General features: G+C 34.9%; 1 protein-coding gene across 1 annotated transcript in view; it reads right to left on the bottom strand.

The window, feature by feature from the left end:
• Positions 1–24,796, bottom strand: part of GALNT13 (polypeptide N-acetylgalactosaminyltransferase 13) — a 705,305-nt gene that overhangs the window by 293,613 nt on the left and 386,896 nt on the right. Inside the window, exons 3-5 of the mRNA XM_036747971.1 lie at positions 13,986–14,152; positions 12,451–12,658; positions 7,214–7,384 (exon numbers count right to left, since the gene is read on the bottom strand). Of these exons, the coding sequence (XP_036603866.1) occupies positions 7,214–7,384; positions 12,451–12,658; positions 13,986–14,152 (546 nt within the window). The remainder of the gene's footprint in view (positions 1–7,213; positions 7,385–12,450; positions 12,659–13,985; positions 14,153–24,796) is intronic.

Here is a 24,796-nt window from a genome sequence, read left to right as displayed (position 1 = left end):
GGCAATGCTAACAGTGTCTGCCATAGAGTAGGCACTAAATAAATACTTTGTTGTTGTTTTTGTTAATGGGTGATAATGTTGAGATAGTCTAGATACAGGTTATATAGGGCATTAGAGTTCCAGAATCGAAATCTATATTTTATTTGGCGGCAACAGAAACATACTGAAGGATTTGAGAGAGGGGTAGTAATACGATCATGCTTGTAAGTCAGGATAACTAATTTGGATGTCATGTGAAGAGTGGATTGAATAAAAGAGAGAATGGAACCAGGGAAATCATTTAGTAGGAGGGAAGAATGAGGACTTGAACTAGGGTAGGGTAGAGTGAATGTGATGGCGTCCTAATAGAGCTGCCTCCAGCCCCGAAATTCTGACTGTATTAGAGGCCCACTGTACCTACCTAGCCCCCCCCCACCAATGTCCTAAGTTATGCCTCACTGCTCACTAGAACAACAGGTCTGTCCCTGAACTTTTAGTTTCCACAGAAAAAGCAGGCATGTCCATGTGATGGGAACCCAATAACGCCTCTACATAGCTATTGCCCACAGACCTATTCCCACATATCTGAACAGGTATGATGCAAATGTTCTTGTACTCAATCACAATCATATCATCCATATATCCCAAGACAGGACCAAAATACCTAACTATCTATCTTGACCAGACAAGACCACAATAGCTAGCCAACTGGAGGGCAGTATGACCAGAATGTTTAACTACTGAACCACACATAGATGGGACCCCTCCTCCATTGCCTAAAAATATTAATCATATTCTTATATTCTATGTAAATTTCTGTTGTGTAATCAGCATCTTTACCCTATAAAAGTCCATCTTGTTTTCTCTGAAACTGCTAGTTCCTCTTGGACTTAGCCCACTTCATGAGAGGTGTTAATCTCAATAAATGCTTATACTTGGATTAGAGGTGGTCTCACTGAATTTTTGAGACAGTTCCACCATGACAACATGAAACCCCAACAGTTTTTGGCCCTAGGTGGGCAGAGACTAAACCTCAACAAATCGAAGGGAGAGGAAGAATATGAAAGATATTGTAAAGGTAGAATCAATAGCATTTTCCAACTGATTATATGTGAGAGAGAAAAAAACAATCAAAAATGGCTCCATGTGACTAAGAGGATGATGTGGGCTAAAAACAGAAATGGAGGAATTAGTTAAAGGGAGAGGTTTAGAAAGGAAAGATGGAGACAGTATTGGACATGTTGAGTTGGAGAATCCAAGAAGACATCAATATGAAGATACTTAAGATAAAGGAGGAAATATGGGAATTGGGGGAAGGGTCAATATTCTACATAGTTTTGAGAGACATTTATAGAAAGGTTCTGATTGAAGCCATGGTAGTAGAGAATGAAGTCTTCCTTGAGAGAATGGAGGAAGTAAATCAAGGAAGAAACAAACAATAGGAAACTGAACAGGTAGAGGGGAATCCTAATCTATGTCAGGAGTTTGCTTACTGTTACACAGTGTGACATAGTGAAAGAAGGGAAACAGGACTATTAAACTTTTAGAGCTAAAAGTTCTAAATATGTTGTGGAAAAGAAGATCAAAGATGATTCAGGACCACTGCTCATGGTGAACAGGACAAGGATAATGGATTACAATGAAAAGACAGAACATATCTATATATACATGCACATATACATATATTCACATACATGTGCATGTGTGTGTATATGTGTGTAACTATCTATATCTATATCAGGAACATTGAGAGATGCCCATATTTATGGTTCAAGAGAATAAGGAAGATCCAGTGAAGCAGACAGAAAAATGATTGATAAGACAAGTAGGAAGAGAGCAAGGGGAGCAACATGTCGAAGAATCCAAGGGAGAAGATACCACTAAAATATAAGGGGAATTGTTGCTATTGGGAAATACACCAAAGACAGAGGTTAAGAAAAAAAACAAGAGTGAGAAAAGGCCACTGAATTTGGTTATTATCAAGTCATTAATAACTTGGGAAATAATAGACTGTACAGCAGTGAGAAAAGAGAACAACCTATAGGGTGTTGGAATAGTGAGTGTGTGGGAAGGAAGTTGAAACAAGAAGTCATTTGAAGGATATTCCTTCTCTTAGACTCAGGATCCTCATCTGAAAAATGAGGAAATGGGACTAGATGGACTCTAAAATTCTTCCCACCTTTAGATATAATGCTATGATCTCTAACGAATTGAATTCTTTGATAAGTCTTGGAACATGGTATGAATTATGAATTGAAAGATCTGAGCTAAAATTTCAGCTTTTCTACTTATGTGTCTTATTCCATTCTCATCTTCCTAGTGCCTAACACTGAGTTTTGTAGATAGTAGGTACTTTAAAAAGATTATTTTAAAACTGCCAAATAAGGAGGTAGAATCAGATGATTTCTAGGGTTCCTTCTGGCTCTAAAATGTTATTTGCCATCTTCTCTGTATTATCCTATTCTCTATGTGGATGGGGGTGGGGAAAGTTTTTTTTTGCAAGGTTCTATATGAATAGCTAGTCCTCAAAATATCTAGAGTTGGTCATAGTTTAAAAAAGTTTTACACAGAAATGTGCACCTGGAAATGCTGCTGAATAATCCAAGCAGGGGAATGATTTGAATGCTTACTGTGGCCATTTGGTCTTTTGGTACATCACACTGGGCATGACGAAAGAGCTTTCTGCTGAGAGGGAATTAAGTTGCTAAAAGATTTCTGCTACCTCAGGAACTGAGCAAGGATGAAGCTTACTCAAAGCCCCTGTAGAGACTATGGAACACAAACAGTTCCCAAAGCTATTTAAAGGATAAGCAGGAAAATGAAGGAAGGAACTCTGCTTAGTAAGGGCAATTTATTTCTTTACCTGCTGAAGAATTTACCAGCCACCAAGGGCTGGAAGCAACTCTCCTGATCTATTCTTAAAGACCTAAATTCTCCACAAATGGCACTTTCCCCTCTTAATCTGATTTCATGATCATCACTGCCTGATGTAGCATTCTCTGGGTGCCCTGGGCTTTCAAAGGGATATATATTAGTGCGTGTAAAACTTTGCCTTTTCCATATTCCTCTACTTCAGGACAAGTGGTTGATGAAATAAGCAATGGAGGCAAAAGAAGGCTGACTGCTTCTAATTACTTTGGAAAAGTTGATGAATTGCATGAGATTTAGTTGTGTCTTGTATTTTTAGAATCGTAACCTTTGAAGTTAGAAGATGAACCTGAGAGATCATCTAGTCCAACCTGCTTGAGTTTAAATAAATTGCCTAAGTAAAGATATAATACATAATAAGTAGTAGTGCTAAGATTTCAACTTAGGTCAAATAATTAAAAATTAATGTTGTCATGCTTGATCAGAGGATTGATAGATAGTACAGACCTGGAAATTGTTTAGTCTAGGGCTTCTTAACTTAGGGGTGTGTGTGTGTGTGTGTGTGTGTGTGTGTGTGTGTGTGTGTAATTTTAGAAAAACTGCTGCCTACTCTTTGTTTTTGTTGTTGAATCATTTTCAGTATTGGTTGACACTTTCTGACACTCCTCCCCATCATGGTTTTTCTTGGCAAAGATATTGGAGTAGTTTGCCATTTCCTTCTCCAGCTCACTTTTAAATTAGGAACTGGGGCAAACAGAGTAACACAGCTTGTTAAGTGTCAGAGGCCAGATTTGAACTCAGCTCTTCCTAATTCCAGGCCCAGCACTCTATTCACTGTGCCACCTACCTGCCTATTTATGCCTCTCTCCATGGAAAAATATACATTTTCCCCCCAATTTTTACCTCTCAAAAGACTAACAGGAAATAGTTCACTTTTGCTCCTAAGATAACAATGTTTCATTGACATATGTACTAAATATAAAAATTTGATTTACTTTTCCCCTACATTTCAAAAAGCCAGGAATAAAGGAGTGCTTTTTAAAAATTGACTCATTAGATTATAAGCATTTTGAGGGCAGTTACTATCTTTTTCTTCTTTTTTGTATCCACAACATTTAGCAGAATGCCTGGCAAATAGTAGGCACTTATTAAATGCTGACTGATTTTAAATGAAAACCAGTTCTTGTAAAATTTCAGTTCTGGAAGGGAAATTAGGGATCTTCTATTTTGAACCTCTGAGGAAATTGAAGCTTAGGGAGGTGAAATTATTTTCTAGGATTATATTGCTTGTTAATGGTGACAGCAAATAAAAGAATCCCAATCTCTGGCTTTTAGACTTATGACTTTCATGCTCTGCACTTTCAAAGCTGACTAGTAAACCTAGCAAAATCAAAGAATGCAAAGAGAAACATTTTTTTTCTCTTAAAATTGCACAATATGATTTTGGGTCAAAAGTTCAAGTTACTTTTCAACTGATGCAGATCTGTGATTGTATTTCTAAATGATGACTTACCATCCAATTATAGTAACCATAAAGTTCTGTCATAATTGACATTTTAAATGACACATACTTTTAATAAAACTGAAAATTCCACACAATTTTAATCATTTTGCTCTTTAGAATTTCATTAATCAAGGAGAGGAAAAAACCCTGTGTTCAAAACATAGAGCCATTTATCTATATATTTGTAGGCACGTGAGGGAAGTGATCACATCTTTTTTTGAAGTAATAGATTACTTGTACAAGGTTCACATTACAACTATCCTGATGAAAATTACCTTCAGGCTCTTACAACATAGCTACTGAATTAATTAACCTTTTGCCATAAAATCCAAAAACTTCAGCAAAGAATGAGATTTCCTTTGCTTCAATTCCCTCAGAGGTTTAGGAGGAAAATGACAAATGAAATAACATGTAATTCCTGAGGCAAACAAATCAAATACATTCTGCTTTTACTTTCTCCCCATGTGACAATAAAAATTCTAAATCGCAGTGAAAATAGAGCAAATTCTGCATTTCAGTTTTCATCACCATTAACGGAAATTGAGAAATAATGTATAATTTATCTCCTTGAAGACCTTTATCTTTATGAATGAGCTCAGTAATTTCTTACTTAGAGAGGTTTAGCTCTCTATCAATTATCTAGACTGTTTCTCAATGAAGGAAATACAATTGAAAATAGAACAACTATGTGCAATGTGCTTACTATAGGGAGAATAGACACAAAATGAATGTTTTTAAAATTTGTTCACACACAAAACTGAATATAATATTGAATTACTGAGGAATATACTGATTAGAGGTAAAAGGGTTTATAGATTATCTTTTCTAACCACCTTATTTTCAGCTATGGAAAATGAAATAGGGTGGTGAAATGACTTGCCCAAGATAATACAGTAAGTAAAAGTAATATGATGTGAGTCAAGGTGTTCTGGCAATGAATCTAATGCTCTTTCTTCTACTTTATAGTGACCTGAAAAAACAAATAATCGTCCTCACAAAGTGATTGTCTGAAAAAACAACTAAATGCAACATGGCTGGTAATACTGATGTTGATATAACCCAAAGTACTAATTAAACTTTTTTCAGATGGTTGATTCCAATTGTTACCTCATACTTCCTTGTGTCAATAGTAGAAAATGTTAAGGATGAGTGCAAAGAGTTTTTAAGGCTACTAGAAATCCTCTAAATCAAGCATTGGCAGGATAAATTCACTTATATTACTCCTTTGTTCTGGAGCCCTCTTCTTATTGATGTGCCATTATTTCTTTATGATGCTAACAAACTTTCATTGCTAATTGTTCTGCAAACAAATCATAAGGTTTCCAAGATAATGTCAACATAGGCAGAAATTTGCACATGTATTTGTCCATTAATCAGTTGCCAGAGCTTAGTCATATCTGACAAAGAATATAATTAGTCATATCTTGACAGTGAGTAAATTTTTCTCTGCTACTAAAATATATATTACAGTTTCAAGAGATAGGATAGGATATTCTAGGCCACTCAGGATGTATTCAATTGGACTAAGTGTTATTGTATTTACTGAATCACAGGGACCCAAATAAGAAATTGTAAGGTAACTTCCTGAAAAAAGCCTGGTAGTTAGTTCTTGGCAAGTTGTGGATAAACAAAAAGGAAGGAAAAGGTATGAATGTACCTGTAACATTAAATCCAAAATGAGACATATTTTTGCATGTGGCCAATGTTGGAATATGTTTTTTCTGGCTTAACGTGAGTTTGTTTTGTAAGATTTTCTTTTCTTTTAACCATTCAGTTTCAGAGGGATCAGTGGAAGGGACAGAAAATATTTTTTAAATAAGGCTAGACAAAGGATATATGCTATATAACCAAATATATAACCTTGTGCTCTCATGTCTTTTAACAATTTAAATTTAGAAATCACATAAAATTATATATATATATATATATATATATATATATAATATTATATATGTATATGTGTATATATAGAGGACAGGGGGTTGGAGGTGGGGGTGTATTCAAGAGAAAGAAATCACTGAGTATAACAGAGAATATGGGGGCATTATACATTTTGTAAAATACACAAAAGTCAGTGGATATATTTTTAATGTATGTATGTATACATATACATATATATATACACATATACAAAAACAAGTGTTAAACTCAGATATTCTATATGTATCCTATATGTAACATATAGATACATTTTGATATTATATATTTATATATATAAATGTCAGAAAGATAAAAAACAAATGGAAAACAACCATTTTTTAAAAATCTTCCTTACATTTCTTTCAATATTATATTTTATCAGGAGGTTCTAAATTACATCTTCCTTATCATCTACAATTAGGAAGTAACTCTCTGAAGGGGCTTGCATGGAAGAACTTACAGATTTATATCAGTTATTGCCATTTTTAAAATGTTTTCTTGGTTAACAAACATTTTACAGATAAGGTACACTAACACCTAAGTATCCCGAGGCACCCATATCTTCTGCCAACACTTTTGTTTTGTTTATGCATTATCCACTCTATGTTTCTTTGATGTCATCCTCAAGTGGCTATACTCTTATCTTCTTTTCTTGTGGGAAGGCCCATAACTAAAGGAATATTTCTTACAAGTAAAAGTAAAAAAAAACATGCTAGAATATCTTTAAACACACAGGGAATATTCAAGAAGATTTAATTTAATCAAGCATTTTACACTGAATAACTACTATATACCTACCACTGTGCTATACAAAAGAAGTGATTATGAAATAGAGAATAAATGACTTAGAAAGTTATGAGGATTTTTTGAGAACAAACATTTCTAGTAATACTTTAATGACTATTGACTGGACCTTTTTTCTGTGATAAATGATCTACATACCTGACAGGCAAAGTTCTGTCTCCTTTTCTTCTGTCCATCTCTCTTTGAGGAACAGGATACCAGCGAAAATTAAGTTTCCAGTTAAAACCTCCATATGTCATGTCTGAACCAGCTGTGTATTCAAAGTTATCATCACTAATCAAATCAATGATGGGGCAGACAACAGTTTTTCTGTAAATAAATTTTTCAAAAGTTATATATTTCAAATATTTGAAATTTATATTTACTATTTTTCAAGTTAGGATTTCTATACTTGATATATCAGATATCAATTTTTGTTAGTTTAGTCAACTTTTATTTTCCTATCCCACATTCTCTTCCCTTTTCTGCAATTTTCTTGTACGTCTATCTCTTTTATACCATAATGGATAATTTATTTAAATGTACTAATTTGCTTTCAATTTGATTTCAATTTTCCTCCTATGTATTAATTTAGCAGGCTGAGCACAGTCCATTTTTCGTGAAATAGCCACTCAATGAACTATTGGCTGTTTTGCAATTATACACACATGCCCTGCATGTTTAAACCTGCATGGTTTTCCTCACTGAACTTCAGCTCTGATTGAGAAGGAGATAGATTGATGGGAAATACAGTTGGGCACTTTAATTGCATCCTAAGAATATGGCTGAAGATGGGTTATCTTAGAGAGGGATTTCTGATAATAGATTCATAGAAGAAATAGTCTTGGGAAATGTTATGACAGTTGGGTATTTTTTTTGGATTGACATTTTGGTTATAACCATCTGATATGACAGGTTAAATACAGTGATTAAATTGGCTTGAGCCCACATGTAAAACTTTCTTTGAAGGAGAAAGAAAGAAAGCATTTTTTGGTCCCTAACAACAGAAATAGCATTTTCCTCTTGGGAAATGCTTAGATGCTCATCTTGGTCTTTGCCATGTCTCTTCCATCTTTTTTATGTGTTTTCCCCCTTCAATTCACACTTGTTTTCTAAAGGAGCTAGGCTTTCAACAGCTAATGCACTGCATAGTGAGCACTTTGTTTACTGGAAATTGACTACCAATGAAATTAAGTACTGTTTTTCATGTGTTGCAGAAAGTCAAGCTACTGACATGCTTCAAGAGTCTCTACTGGATAAGGTGTCTGCTGATAAATTATTTGTGTCACCAGCATCACAAGAGTTCAATAATCAGTACATCGGTCAAAAGGGCTGATTAAAGTTAAGATACCCTCTGAAATCAGTGTAAAATAGTCTTTTCTTGATTTGGAAGAACTATATGAAGGTTGAATACTAAAACAAATTATGAATCCATTAATTCACTTCTTTTCTCTCTTTAAATCCCTTTCTTTTTTTTACAAAAATAAATTATTAAGTGTTATGTTTTACTACCACATAAGATGTCTTTCTGGATTTTTATATGTGGGTGCATACATGTATGTGTGGATGTGTAAATATTTATGGGGGACAACAGAGTTCAGAGGAAAGAGAGCACTGGCTCAACAGTCAGAGGGCAAGGAATCAAATTTCCACCCCTGACCTTTACTATCTCTATGACCTTGGGCAAATGACGAACCCAATGAGTCTCTAAAAAATGATGTTGGACAAGATATCCTTGAATTCTCCTTCTGCTCTAGGTTTATGAATCTGTGCCCCTTCCAAACATTCACACCAAGACACAAACATGTATATGTGAATAGAGATAAAGATAGATGACAGATATTTGCATGTGTAGATGTGCACACATACATATGCATATTCATTATACATGTGTGTCTATGTGCAAATCTAGACATATCTACATATACATGTACCTATACATATTCCAGAACTTTTGGGGAGTAGGCATGCAGACCTACGATTTTTATTAGTATAAGGAAATATGGATATGGAAAATCCCTCCACCTATGCAGACTGGCAATGTTTCTATAAGTCATAGTTTTAGAGAGTGGTTTGGAGCAGTCAGAAGTTAAGTGCCTTGCCAATGGTCACTTAGCTAGCATGTGTCAGAGTCTGAGCCTAAATTTTGATATTTCACATTCAAATGCACTTACCCCTCTATCACTAGAAGCATGTGTTTTGGTCACTAAGGTGGGACTTTCTGTTTTAGAATATTATTAAGTGTCTTTGATTGAGCTTTACTAGGTGCAAAGCCCTGGGCCCAAACCCCAATCTAATAGGTGCTAAGCCTATGTCTGTGTGAAGCCCTCAGGGTCCTAAGGGGAGTTGCTAAGACCAGAGCCAAAAGTAGAAGCCTGAGTTCTGGTTGCTCAGATGACATTTGGTGATGGCTAAAGAGTGTATAAAAAGAAAGAACAGAGGTATTTGCTTGAGGCTTTCATGCCTGGAGGCATGGGACTCTGGGCAGCCATTCTAAGAGCCTCCAAGCTGAACTCAGATGTTGATGGTTTCTTGGTAACTATGAATTGTATTTGATCTGTTTATAAATGTGTGTTTGCAATTTTTTTGTATTTGCTCTGAAGTTCAGGGTGCTGGCTTTTCCCCTTGAACTAAGTGGATGCTATTTGTATGCTAGATTGAAATAAGATTGTTAACCCCTTAACGTTGCAGATCAAAAGAATCTGTGCTGGCAGGGTTATTGTTGGGCTTGTGTTGGTCTTTCACCCCCATAACAGCTGCTAGCCAGATTGTTGCAACAGCATGTCAGTAAAATAAAGGTAGCCCAATGTAAGTGGGTTATAGTATTATACATGTAGTTTTAGAAACCATATGTGACAATAGATAATATTTGTGAGAAGTTAAGCATTTTTAAAAACTGATAACCCAGTGATGAGCCTCTTTAGATATAGTGAGGTCAGTTCTCAGATGATAGATATTTCTATTTCCTGGACTATACTCAAAGTATTTCTAACTGATATGACCTGCCAAAGTCTTCACTCTGCCAAAATGGCCCCAGAGTCATCTCCTTGCTTTAGGAGTTAATCTAAGAGTTTCTTCCAGGTGAAAGATTATCCCATTAAATTGGACCTCATTGTCATATGCCTGTGAAACCTGGGCAGTATACCAGGAACATGCCAGGAAACTGAATTGCTTCCATTTGATTAGTGTTAGGAAGATTCTGAAGATCACATGGCAATATAAAGTACCAAACACTGAGGTCTATGTGTTAGCTAAACTGCCAAACATTCAAAAACTCTGCTGCAGAGAGCTCAACTCAGATGGGCCAGCCGTATTATTCAAATAGGAAACATATGGCTACATAAAAGACTATTTTATGGAGAACTCACATGAGGCAAACACTCACACAGAGGTCAGAAGAAACAATACAAAGATACTTTCAAGGTCTCTCTGAAGAATTTTGGAATGCTTGCATGACATGGGAGACACTGGCAAAGGACTGCCCAGCATTGCGTCTCTGCATCAAAGAAGGCACTGTTCTCTATAAGTGAAGCAGAATTGCAGTAGCTCAAAAGAAATGTGAGATGTGAATATTTGGAGACATCTCCACTCCAATTCATGTGTAGTATTTCTGCCTGACCTATGTTAGATCCTTCCAAGATCATACTGGTCTGTTCAGCCACAGTAGGACACAATGTACATTGAGTCCAAAATAGTGATGTCGTATTTTTGTCTTGAAGAATGAAAGACAACAACCAAACAACCAGTCAAAGACTTCACTAACAATTGAGAGCAATGCTTAATTTTTTTTAATTTTAAAACTCTTAATATTGCACAAGTTTTAAAATATAAGAAATGATTTATAATATAGATGCCGAAGAGAGTACATTTACGTTGACATGATTTAGTTCAGTTTTGTGTATATGACTACTTTGACTAGAGTATGGCATAAAATGTAGAAGAAAAAATATTATTAGCTGTATACTACACTTGACTGAAAGGTTATGACTGTTTTGTTCAACTGCTATGGCTCATTTTGCTGACAGCCTTCATTTGTCTTCTTGGCAAGCACAGAACCCTGCAACTTATGGTGGAATTAGTCCCAGAATAGAGAGCACCTGTATTAGATGCTTAAATGGTCATTTAAATTCCCCAAAGACCTTTTTGTTGTATATGGAATGACTATACAAGCAAAACATTATATAATACTCTATTATTATTTGAAAGACAAAGCAGGACCCATAAGCCTAACTCTTACCAGAATACAAAGGGTCATATTAAAACATCAATACTTTTTCACCATGTATATTTGATGTTTTAATTAAATATATATATATATATACATTACTCATAAACAAATCACACACAAATAGGAAAAAATAATATTTTATGCCATTGTCTTTTGAAAGAAATCCAAATGTCTCTGAGGAGTGTCCTTAGAGAGATAGAAAGAAGCAGCATGGCATGTTAGATAGAGAGGTCAGCCTTAGAGTTAGGAAGACCTGAATTTCAGTCCTGTTTTTGGCATGTAATAACAATGTGACCTTGGACTAATAATTTAAACTTTTAGTGTCCAGATAAACAATATTATAAGACGAGGAGCAGGTGCAAAGCTGCATTGATGAATGGAGTTTCATCATTGGGAACTGTCTATAGCAATGAAATCACAGGACCAGTGTTATTCTAGTTCCCATAACAAATATTATGCTTTCTCTGCCCCAATATTTTGTCTCTATCTCTCTACCTCACTGTCACTATCTTTCCCTTTTATTTCTCTGTGTGTATGCACACATACAAGCATTCATGTATGTCTGCATATGCATATATGTGTGTGTGTATGAAAAGAACTGAATGTTACTATATTTGTTGTTATTTTTATTAATGCTATTGTACTTTACACTGGGAATAACATGGGGCACAGAGTTCTGTTTTTGTCCCTACTCTGCAAGCAACAAGGTATGGGATCCTTAGTAAATTTATTTCACCTTTCTGTATAGTAGTTTTTTAATCTATCAAATGAGGATTTTGATTCTACTGTCACTGAATTGTTTGGCTTATATAATGTATTTTTAAGTTTAATATGGACATATATATGAATATACATATATGTGTATATATAGTATTTTTATTATTTATAACCTGATTAATTCTCTGAACTTAGTAAATACATTTTAAATTTAATTTTATACCTCTTATTTATACTAATTCAAACATTGCAACAAGGTGTATTAGAATAAGAAAAGGACTTTTGCCATATATTTGAACATATTACTTTTTTTAATACCTCTGTTATATCTATATAATTAGTCACTAAAAATAGGGATTTGACTGAAATGGAAGCCCTGACAGGCCCTACATCAGAATTGTGTTAACAGGCTCAATCATAATACAGAAAGAAATAAAACATGAACTCTTACCTATTTTCCTTTATTCTTGCCAGCAAGGGCTCCAGCCAGCCTAATGTGCATTCACAGTGTGCATCTAGAAAAGTTATGACCTGGCCCTTTGAAGCAGCTGCTCCTCGAAGACGAGCGCGGATCAGTCCAGATCGCTGTTCCATCCTAATAATTTTCACTGGCACTTCTAAATTTTTCACATAATTCTCTAATGCCATCTTGAGAAAATCTGCAATATGCAAGATGAATTCATCAGAGAGGGCTGAAACTGGTTCAATGACCAGCAAGGATTCTGAGCTGAAGCAGATACTGAACTTAGAAATTATGGGCAATTTCTGCCAGGCTATCTTGAAGAGAATAAAACAAAGGACCCTATGAATTGCACATACAACTCATTTGTCATTTTTATGACCCATATCTTGCAGGTAGTTGATGAGGTCAAGGATAAAAGAGGGAGCTATTTAGATCACTGACTATAATTTTAGTAATTGGGCCCAAAAATGTTACACATCAGCAAATCCAGTTCCTATAATTATAAATTATTTCTGTCTTGGTAGTTAGTTCTTGGTGTATACTGCAGGAGAAATATAGAAGGAAAAGGTTAGTAGGAGGGATCTATATATTCATCTAGGTTCTCTTAAATAGGAAAATTTGAAACAAATCCATCACGAGAGGCACTGTTGCTGTACATCTTATTATCTGAAAACAAATCCATCCTTCTGGGAAGGACTCTGAGTCTTGTGAAGGATGGTTAGAAAAACAGAGAGGGTGAAATTAGTGAGAGAACAGTGAGTTTGAAGTTCAATTTCTGCTAATTTATTTTCAAGAACATTTGAAAAGTCAAAACTTTACCAATGTAGACATTCCACTTTTCTTGCTCATCTACATTCCATTCTTAACCTGGGCCCCAGAAATATGATTTGGGGAGGGAAAGACACAACACTAGGTAAAGATAGGGGCATTATAGGGTCAGGGAAAATTCATTTATCCTTTTGTCTGAGTTGGGGGTGGTGGGGAGAACAAAGTTATCAAGAATCTATAATGCTGTATCTACTATACTGCTGGGCACCAAATAGTTTGTTGATGTTAAGTAATAACCAATTTGGCAATCTTACCTGACTTCTCAGGAGTTTCCATAGTGAGAAGATCTGTGGACTTGGAAGGAATTAGTAACTTCCTAATGCTTTAAGGTGGACTGGTAAAAACTTTCATAGACACATAGATCAATCATTTAAAAATAATTTTCTGAAACACCATTTTCTATGTCCTCTAATAAGTGCAAGGATACAAAAAAGGTCTCTAATCTCAAGAAGCTCACGGTCAAATGTGTGAGACTACACGCAAACATTTATGTACAAGCAATACAAGTAGAATAGAAGGAAGATAACCATAAGGAAGAATGTTTTAAAAACTGGAAAAGTGTATAGAGAGGAGGGGGAGAGAATTGAATGTTAGTAGAGATGCAAGAATATTAAAAACAATTCTCTTACAACACATGTGATGATTAGAATGCTTTTCTATGGGAACACAAAATATACCAAAAAAATTATTCCTACCTCTTTCACTAGCATCATCTACCAAGATGATTTCAGAGAGTAGATAGTGTGGGGACCGATTGATTACACTGTACACAGTTCTGAGCAGTGTGCTCCAGGCTTCATTATGAAACACTATTACTACACTTGTATTTGGAAGTTCATCAGGGTAGACTTTTGTCTTGCATCTGCCAAAGAGGGAAAAGGCATTGAGTTTAACTTCTTGAAAAATGCATTTAATATACTGAAAGACAGCTTTATGTAGTAGATTTTGCCAGACCGTAGAGTCAAGAAAACACGTTTGAGTTCTGTCACAGAAACATATTAGCCTAATGGAGTGTTATACTATCTAATATCATGCCTAATAAATGTAATAAAAGTAGAAAATTTTGCTGTAACTCCTAGTAGGAATGTTTCTACTATTTCTCTACTGGATATTGTATTTGTTCTGGACTCTAGATAAAGATATCTTTAACAAAGAATTCTTCATATTTTATTTTGTACAATTATATGTTAAAAACTATTTTTAAAATGTATTTTTCAAAATTTCAAGTTCCAAATTCTCTCCTACCATTCCTCCCCCCCACAATTGAGAAGGAAAGGAATTTGAAAGGTTATACATGTTGAGTCATACAAAAACATTTCCATACTAATCTTATTGTGAAAGAAAACACAGGCCCTTCTATAAAAAACACCAAAAAAAAGAAAGAAAAGTTTTTGAAAGTATGCTTTGATCTGTATTCAAATTTCATCAGCTTTTCTATGGAGATAGTATTTTTTATCATAATTTGTTCAGAATAATTTTAGATCATTGTATTGCTAAGAATAACTAAATCATTCAGAGTTGGTCATCAAAAAATATTATTATAGTATAAAATTTTGTCCTAGTTCTGTTCACTTCACTTTGCATCAGTTCATCTAGGTTTCTCCAGGTTTTTTTCTAAAAGCATCCTGCTCATCATATGGAATACAATAATATGCCATATCAATCATAAACTATAATTTGTTCAGCCATTCCCCAATTTCCAATTCTTTGTCACTACAAAAAGACCTGCTATAAATATTTTGATGTTAGAGGTCCTTTTGCTTTCTTATTATTTATTTATAGTAATCAATCTGTTAGATCTGAGGTGGTAACTCAGAGTTGTTTTAATTTGCATTTCTTTAATCAATAGTGATTTGGAGCATTTTTTTTCATATGTCTATAGATGGCTTTGATTTCTTTGGCTGAAAATTGCCTGCTCATAATCTTTGACCAATGGTTAATTAACAAATGACTTGTATTATAAATTTGACTCAGTTCTCTATATATTTGAGAAATGAGACCTTTATCCAAGAAACTGTCAAATTATTTCTCAGCTTTTTGTTTTCCTTCTAATCTTGTCTGCATTAATTTTGTTTGTGCAAAACCTTTTTGATTTGATGTAATCAAAATTATCTGTTTTATATCACATAATACACTCCATATCTTGTTTGGTTGTAAATTCTTCATTTATCCATAGACCCTACAGAGAAACTATTCCATACTCCCCAAATTAATAGTATCACCCTTTATGTCTAAATCATGTACCCATTTTGATATTATCTTGGAATTCAGTGCAAGAAGTTTTTACCAAATGACCAGATATGACTATCTAAATACAGAAATGTTTTTGGACAAAATAAAAACTTATTCCTATTAAAAGCATTAGAAAACAGTAACAAATAGGTGTTTCCTTAAAATAATAAGTTGCATCTATTAAAAACCATCTACCAAATCTAGTTTCTACCAAATGCTTTTCCAGTTTTCACAGCAGTTTTAGTCAAATAGTTAGTTCTTATCCCAAAAACTTGGATCTTTTGATTTAGCAGACACTAGATCATGATGGTTATTTACTACTGTGTATTGTGTACCTAATATATTCCACTAATCCACCACTCTATTCTTTAGCCAGTACTAACTAGATTGTTTTGAAATTACCACTTTGAAGAAAAGTTTGAGTATGGCTAAGCCACCTTCCTCCATATTTTTTCATTAATTTCCTTGATATTTTTAACCCTTTGTTCTTCCAGATGAAATTTGTTAGTATGTATTCTAGCTCTATAAAACATTTTTGGCAGTTTAATTGGTATGTCACTGAATATATAAATCAATTTAGGTAAACTGTCATTTTTATACTATTTACTTGGCCTACATAATTTACATTATTCCAATATTTTAGATCTGATTTTATTTGTGTGAAAAGTTTTTGTAACTGTGTTCATATAATTCTTGGTTTTGTCTTGGCAAAGAGACTCCCAAGTATTTTATATTATTGGCAGTTATTTTAAATGGAATTTCTCTTTCTGTCTCTTCCTTCCTGACTTTATTGGTAATATAAAGAAATGTTAATGATTTGTGTGGGTTTATTTTACATCCTGCAAATTTGCTAAATTTGTTAATTATTTAAACTAGTTTTTTAGTCAATTCTCCAGGATTTTTGATGTATATCATCATATCATCTGAGAAAAAATAATGGTTTTGAGTCCTAATTGCCTGTTGAAATACCTTTAAATTCTTTTCCTTCTCTTATTGCTATAGTTAGCACTACTAGTAAAATACTTATCTTTCATTTATTTAATTTTCAATTTATGCAATAAAATAAGCACATCTATAACATAGTAGAACAAAATAATGATTACACATAAACAACAAATCTATTATGTACAACTTGCTATTCCTTTTAAACATATAATAAATTTATCTTGTAAATTTCTTTTTTCCATTTTTTTCTTCTCCCCACCCTAGAGATGGCCACCAATAGATGCTCTCTCTCTCTGTCTCTCTCTCTTTGTCTCTCTCTCTCTCTCTCTCTCTCTCTCTCTCTCTCCTCTTCCATGTGTGTGCGTGTGTGTGTGTGTGTGTGTGTGCATGTAAAACCATTCTATACATACTTCAACTTATCAATTATTTTTTTCTTTGGATGAAGATAGCATTTTCCTTCATATGTACAATATTGAGTTATATTGGTGATAATGTGCTTTCTTGCTTCACCTTGATCTTATTGGGAAGTCTTCTAACTTTTCCCCACTACAGATAATACTTGTTGAGGGTTTTAAATACATACAACTTATTATTTTAAGGAAACACCTATTTGTTACAATGTTTTCTTATGCTTTTAATAGGAATAAGTTTGTATTTTGTCAAAAAGCTTTTTCTGTATTTATTTAGATAGTCATATGATTTTTGTTGGTTCTGTTATTGATATAATCAATTTTGCTGATAGTTTTCCTAATACTGAACCAGCCCTGCATTGCTGGTATAAATCACACCTCATCATAGTGAATGAGCTTGGTAATATATTGCTGTAGTCTCCTTGCTAGTATTTTATTGTAAAATTTTGTATCAGTATTCATTAAGGAAATTGGTCTAATAGTTTTCTTTCTGTATTTTGGCTGTAGTGGTTTCAGTATTAGCACCATATTCATGTCTTAAAAGGAATTTGGTAGGATTTCTTCTTTGCCTATTTTTCCATATACTTTATATAGTGTTGGAATTAATTATTCTTTAAATATATGGCAGAATTTACTTGTGAATCTATCTGGTCCTGGGTTTTTTGGTTTTTTTTTTTTTTGCTGGGGAATTCATTGATGCCTTATCCAATTTCTTTTTTTCTAAGCTAGACTTATCTAAGAATTCTATTTCCTCTTCTGTTAAGGTCAGTAATTTAAATTTTTTTAAAAAAAATTCCTCCATTACACATAGATTGTTAGATTTATAGGCATATGATTGGATAAAAGAGTTCCTAATAATTGCTTTGATCTCCTCTTTACTGGTGGTGAATTCACCCTTTTAATGGATAATTTTGTTTTCTTCTTTCTTTTTTAAATCATTGACCAATGGCTTATCTATTTTATTGTTTTTTTTTCCATAAAACCACTTCATAGTTTATTATGGGGCAATGTCCCAAGCTTCAGGCCTTTCTTGCTGTTGCTCTCAGAATTACTTTTGGGGGACTGTAAGTTTCCTGGTATTCCAAGGTGGTATGATCTAACTCCTTATATCTATAACTCTCCAGGTATGGCCATTAATCTACTGACTTGTGATCTGGTCTGTAAGCAACAGCAAGTACTCTTTTCTGCCTGGAAACTATGGCCAAGGCCCTGCCTCCTGCTAGTGCTTCTCCTCACTTTGGGACTGTGACCTGGAACCACTTATGGGAAATGAACCAGAGTCTTGTTCCCAGTACCAGCAAAATGATCTCTGTAATCTTCTGAACAGTGGTCTGACCCTATTACTATTCTTGGGCTGAGCTGTTGCTGCCGCAGATTTAATTGGTCCTCAGGACTGCTATGTATTGATACACACCACTTCACCTCACCTTTCTGAAACTCAGCTTCTGTATATGTAAAAGGAATAGAAACTGCTGCATACAGCTATCATAAGGATCATATGAATGTAAGAAAAGTGTATTGCACCCTTTAAAAAGCTGTATAATGCAAGCTATCCCAATGATGATATTAACAAAGTATAAAATATGCAAGATCATTTTCCTCATTTGTTTAATGAAGGAAATGGAATTACATGACTTTAGAGTACCCTTCCTGCTCCAAATTCATGAATCTAAATAAAATACTAAACAATAACATAATTATTGGTGCAAAATACAATTTTCACAAAGAACACTATGTACACATAAGGCTGGTTACTTTCTGTAATAATTCCCACCACTACTGAATATTAAGTCTTGGGGGAAAGAAGAGTTTGTGATGCTACTTATTAAGCAAAAATTAAAGCTGGAAGTCAGGGCAGGAGATTTTGCCTACAACCTGAAAAACAATTGCTCTAGAGCAAGTATTCAAAATAGAGTTTCTGTGAACTTTAAACACACACGTATACATATATGTTTTGGTAACTATTTCAGTATAATTGATTTCCTTTTTAATGCTGTCCAATTAAAAATATATAAGTGATCTATGACATAAAAGCTCAACAATCCCTGATATAAAGATATTCAGACAAGCAAGAAAGTTGCCATGATTTTAGAAAATATTAATTTTTAAAGTTCACAAAGTCTAGAGTATTAAGAGTTGTTCTTATTCCTTTGGAGTTACCTTTTGACTTAAAAAAATGATAGAATCAGGACAAGGTAAAAAAGAGGGGCATGGTAAGGGTGTCATATAAGCCCAATATTTTATTTTCTAATATACATTATAATAACTATCTTTAAAATTACTTCCTCTGTCATGAACCACACTGTAGCCATTACTGTGAAAAATACCCCTACAAAATTTAAGTCATAATCCATTTCAAGGAATTTAGGATACATAAAGAAAAATATGAATAAATAGATATCAATGCTTTCCATTCTACCTTTCAGATTCAACAGGGCTTTTAAGCCAATATTGCTAATTTGACAAATCCAGAACATGGGTATCAGATCTTCTTAAGGAGTTATCATCATTAACTGTAGGTCCCAAGATTTAGACATGGAAAAGACCTTAAAAGAAATCAACATTCTTATTTTACAGATGAGGGAACTCAGTCCAGAAAAGGTAAATTATTTCCTCAAGGTTACATGGTAACACAGACAATCCTCTGACTCCAAACTCATAATTTCCAATATATCACATTGCACGATCGTTGTGGAAGAGTACTTCAAGAAACCAGAAAGATCTATCTGACATAAGGGCATTTATTTTAAAGTTATTTCCATTTCAGAGGGAGGATTAGGGTATCAATACAAATTAAGGAACTATTAATACTGAAAAGCTAATAGATGACTTTATTCTATAAGCAAATCCACACACATACATTAACCATTTTGTAGGATAGTCTATAAAAGATGCTGGGGCAGAGGCTGATACAAAAGGAATAAATGAGCTCCAAAACTAAAGAAACTTGTATTTAACAGATATTTCTATAAGCTTTGATAACCAAAAAGCACTTAATGTACTTTATCTCAGCTAATTCCCATAAAAACCAAATAAGGTCTTGAGGAAACAGGCTCAGAAAACTTAAATGAATTTTTCAGGTTAAACAGATATGAAGAGACAAACCAGAATCAAAATGAGGCATCTCTTAATTCAAGATCCAGAACCACTGTCCCCCACCCCCAGATACATTAAGTGACCTTTCATTACATCTTTTGACAAAAAGCCCTGGGCCCTTCATTGGGAAGTACAAGCTAAATGTTTTTTCCTTCATTTTGTTATGAGAGGGGGAATAGGAAAAGAAAAGAACTGAATAAGAAATGCCTTCAGGGGAATCTTTAAAGCTTATCGAAATAGCACCAGTTTTTCAGTATCCACATATTCTTTTCAGTCTTATTGAGTGCTTTATTGTACAGTAAACAACCCACCCAGAAATATTCATTATGTATTCATTATGTTTGTTCAAATCATAATGAACTGATTTACTATTAAGAAAGCTTTTATGTGCACTTCTACAGAACCTCCACTGTCATTACTAAATGCATCATAAAAATAAAGTGCTACTAATAATTTTATTCAGAGTTTTGCCTCACTGTTACTACCTGTCTGCAAGAATATTTTTCATTTGTTAATCAAATAATATATGAGATTACACTTCATTTATATTATGTTCCAGGTCAGTCTATGCAGAATTATCCACATGTGCTGTTCTGTGATTAGTTGTTATGTAATCATTTTAGTAGGATCAGATATGTCCATGATATATAGATAAAATTGTCTAGTTGCCTAGAGAGTTGGTGCAATGGGCAGATTTTGGAGTTTAGTTTTGTTTTGCTTTAAGGTTTGCTTTCAATAATGAAGGTTACTGGCAAACTAGGATGGTCTAATTCTGTTTTAATGTCCCCTAACACTCAGACTTTACAGAATTAGGTAAAAATGAAGGAGAAATTGTACATGCCATTAAAGTGAGATTTTTGTCAATTTTCCTTCCCTTCTTGGGGTGTTTTGCTCAGTTGGTCTTCCCCAAGTTTTATTGCTCACAATTAATAAGGCATCAGGTCAGTTAGGACAGAAGAAAAAAAGGGCTTGCCTTAAAAGAAAGTATCCTCACCCAAATTACTCTATAGTTTATCCCAGAAATGAAAAGATAGTTCAAAATTAGGAAAACAATGGACAAAATAATCACATTAATTACAGTCAAAAAACTCACATAATTATAGCAATATAAGCAGAAAATGCCATTTATAAAATACAGCACTCAGTTTCAGTACACTCACAAAAATGAATAGGAAAGAAAGGACATTTCCTTAATATGAGGAAAATCATTTACTTATTAACACCTAGCTGTATTACCAGGTTTTGAACAAAGATATTTTCTGGAAATTACTTATCATGGACAGGAAGAAAGCTAGGGTTCTTGCTGTCAAAATTATTATTGATATAGTATTAAAATGCTTGCTATCACAATAAGAGAGGAAAAATATTTTCTGTACTTTGGTAAACTTAGTCCCAAGTATGCTATATTTTTTTTAGTTATTTGGAATAAGATTTTCCTTTCCATTATAGCCTTTTGAGTTTTGGTTATTATATGTAATTTTGTTAATTTTTAAGGTTTTATTTTGTAGTCTGCAACTTTCTTAAAGTTTTCTTTCAATTATTTTTGCTAATTCCCTTGGATTTTTAAAAATAAACCATTATAATAATGACTGTTTATAAAATTTACAATAAAGTACTGGAAAGAACAAGAAAGCAGTTTTGTAAAAGATCCATTTACATCATAATATTACACTAAAATTAATTCCAAATAGATGAGATACAAATATAAAAAGTTGCATCATTGGGGGGCAGAGCCAAGATGGAGGCTTGAAAACAGGGACTCATTTGAGCTTTCCTCCAAATCCCTCCAAACACCTGTAAAAAATGACTCTAAACAAATTCTAGAGCTATAGAACCCATGAAATGCAGAGTGAAATAAGTTTTCAGCCCAAGATGGCCTGGATGGTTGCTGAGAAGGGTCTCTCTTGCCATCCTGGGAGCAGAGCACAGCCCAGCTTGGGTCATGCAGGCAGAGACCAGGCCAGAGAAGACCAGGTGTAGCATGCCTCAGGGCCCTGAATCACTGAGCTGTGGAAGTTTCCAGACTTCTCAACCCACAAACACCAAAGACAATGTAGTAGGTCAGTGAGAAAATTGATGGACCTGAGTGAGGGAAGTACATGGTTCTGCCTCAGCTCTGGAGCCCCATGCAGCTGGGGCTGCAGCAGCTGCTTCTGGCTCCAGGCCCACAGACAGTGGGGGGAATCAGGTGGCTGATCAGAGTGGGAGTGCAAGGATATCTTTGGTGGTGCTAAGGCCTCATTCTTTTGCTTTGCCCTGCTTAGATCTGGGTCACAGTCTTGGTTGGTGGACTTGGGGGAGGAGGAGTGCTGGTGTGACAGAGCTTGTGGTCTCCATAGAGATGGAGTCCTCCTGGTAGTTACACAGCAGAAAGGAGTACTTGCACTCACAGACCAGAGCACAGGCTAGGAGAGGAGTATCATACAACCTCAGAATAGAAGTAACTCTGAAAACAGCAGCACAAAATCCATGAAGCTTGGGACAAAGCATTCTCCACTCTGGAAGCAGTCATACCCTGACAAAGAGCTCAAAAGTCAAGCAATTGGCTGGGGAAATGAGCAGGCAGCATAAAAAGATTCAGACTACAGAATTTTTCTTTGGTGACAAAGAATATCAAAACATCCAGCCAGAAGAAGTCAACAAAGTCAAAGAGCCTACATCAAAAGCCTCCAAGAAAAATATGAATTTTTCTCAGGCCATAAGAGCTCAAAAAGGATTTGGAAGAGCAAGTAAGAGAAGTAGAGAAAAAAATTGGGAAGAGAAATGACAGTGATGCAAGAAAATCATGAAAAACAAGTCAATGACTTGCTAAAGGAGACCCAAAACAATACTGAAGAAAATAACCCCTTAAAAATAGACTAACCCAGATGGCAAAAGAGCTCCAAAAAGCCAATGAATAGAAGAATGGCTTAAAGGGTAGAATTAGCCAAATGGAAAAGAAGGTCCAAAAGACCACTGAAGAAAACACTACCTTACTGAGGGTCTTGTTGCTACCACATGGGTTAACCAATATTATCTATCTGGGCCACTGCTGGTACTAGTCCTTTTAAGTAAGCATTTATGAAGCCCCTACTCTTGGTGCAGCCTCGGAGAAAGGCATACAACCTTATCCTGCCCATAACAGTCATAGTCTAATAGAGGAAATACATTTAAAAAACCATAATAACCACTTACAAAATGATGGTATCTGCTTAAAGTGTCATATGAATGATCCTCATAGTAATATCTAAACTAAGGAGGAGGAAGTGACCCAGGGCAGAGGCAGTTTAGAAAGACTCCACAGAGGTGGAATTTGAGCTCTTCACAATGTAATTTCAGGTGGAGATGAAAGGGAAGGCATGGGGGTGGGACAGTGTAAATGTGCTTAGGAAAGATAGAGGAAAGAAAATAAATCCTCACTGCATCTTTCTGCCTTTGGTCCAAAGAACTAGCCAGAGTTCTCAGAAGAGGGGATTTCCTACTGAGCTTGAATTCTACCCACTTGTGTTGCATCGAACTCAGGGAGAGCCTGGGAAACATTTGCTTTGTCCTTTCACCTTTGGCTTCATACTGGCTGGAACAAGGCCTGGTCTGATCATATGTGTGAGAAATGAGGAGTCTGGTCCACAATTTCTGTCTATCTTGCTTCTCTGGGCCTTGGGCAGGAGAAATGGAGTGGCAACTCAGGCAATTGGCTTTTAATAGACTGGGTGAAATGAGATGCATTTTTCCACTACAAAGCTTCCCCTACCCTACTTATCTTCTCTTTCTCTGGCTCTGGTTCAATGACCCCTAAATATATCCAAGAAGAATCTGGGGTGGGGGGAAGCATAAAAAGTTATATGGAAAGTGCAGAAAAGACAAAGAAAGATTTATACAACTTTTGTTTTTGTTACCTCTCCCTTCTCCCCTTTTGCCAGTTTTTGAATGGAATCCATGTGTCTTCCTAGGGAGAGGAAGCCTATAGTTGGGATGTGGGGGGGGGGGCAAGGGAGGAGCAGTGTTAAGGGAAAGAGAGGGAAGGATCTCTTCCCATGTTGGTAGGGATGGGTGGAGGGTGAGATAAAGCTCAACCCATCCCTCCTGTTTCGTAGTGCTCTTATACCAGCCTTTTGGTTTCATTGGAAAAGAGAACCTTCATCACTAATGTACAATCTTGAACTAAGTGCTAATAAAATTGGATTGTTTGTATTAAAGAAAAGAGAAAACACTGCCTTAAAAATTATAATGGAGCAAGTGGAAGCTAGCGACTTCATGAGAAATCAAGAAATTATAAAACAGAACAAAAAGAATGAAAGAATGGAAAATAAGGTGAAATATCTCATTGGAAAACCCAGTGAGCTGTAGAATAGATCCAGGAAAGATAACTTTAAAATTGTTGTATACCCTGAAAGCTGTGAACAAAAAAAAGAGCCTCAACATCATCTTTCAAGAAATTATCAAGGGAAATTGCCATGATATTCTGAAACTAGAGGGTAAAATAGAAATTGAAAGAATCCACTTATCACCTCTTGGAAAAGATAACAAAAAAGGAAACTCCTAGGAATATTGTAGCCAAATTCCAGAGTTCCCAGGTCAAGGAGAAAATATTGCAAGGATCCAGAAAGAAACACTCCAAGTATTGTGGAAACACAATCAGGATTACACAAGATTTAGCAGCTTCTATATTAAGGGATCAAAAGGCTTGGGGTATGATATTCCAGAGTTCAAAGGAGCTAGGATTGAAACCAAGAATCACCTACCCAGGAATATTTCAGGGCAAAATATGGATTTTCAATGAAATAGAGGACTTTCAAGCATTCTTGATGAAAAAACCAGAATGAATTTGGCTTTCAAATGCAAGA

Source organism: Trichosurus vulpecula, chromosome 2 (genome assembly GCF_011100635.1).
Source record: "Trichosurus vulpecula isolate mTriVul1 chromosome 2, mTriVul1.pri, whole genome shotgun sequence".
In the NCBI taxonomy this organism is placed as follows: Eukaryota; Metazoa; Chordata; class Mammalia; order Diprotodontia; family Phalangeridae; genus Trichosurus; species Trichosurus vulpecula.
This window is presented reverse-complemented; position numbering and strand designations above follow the sequence as displayed.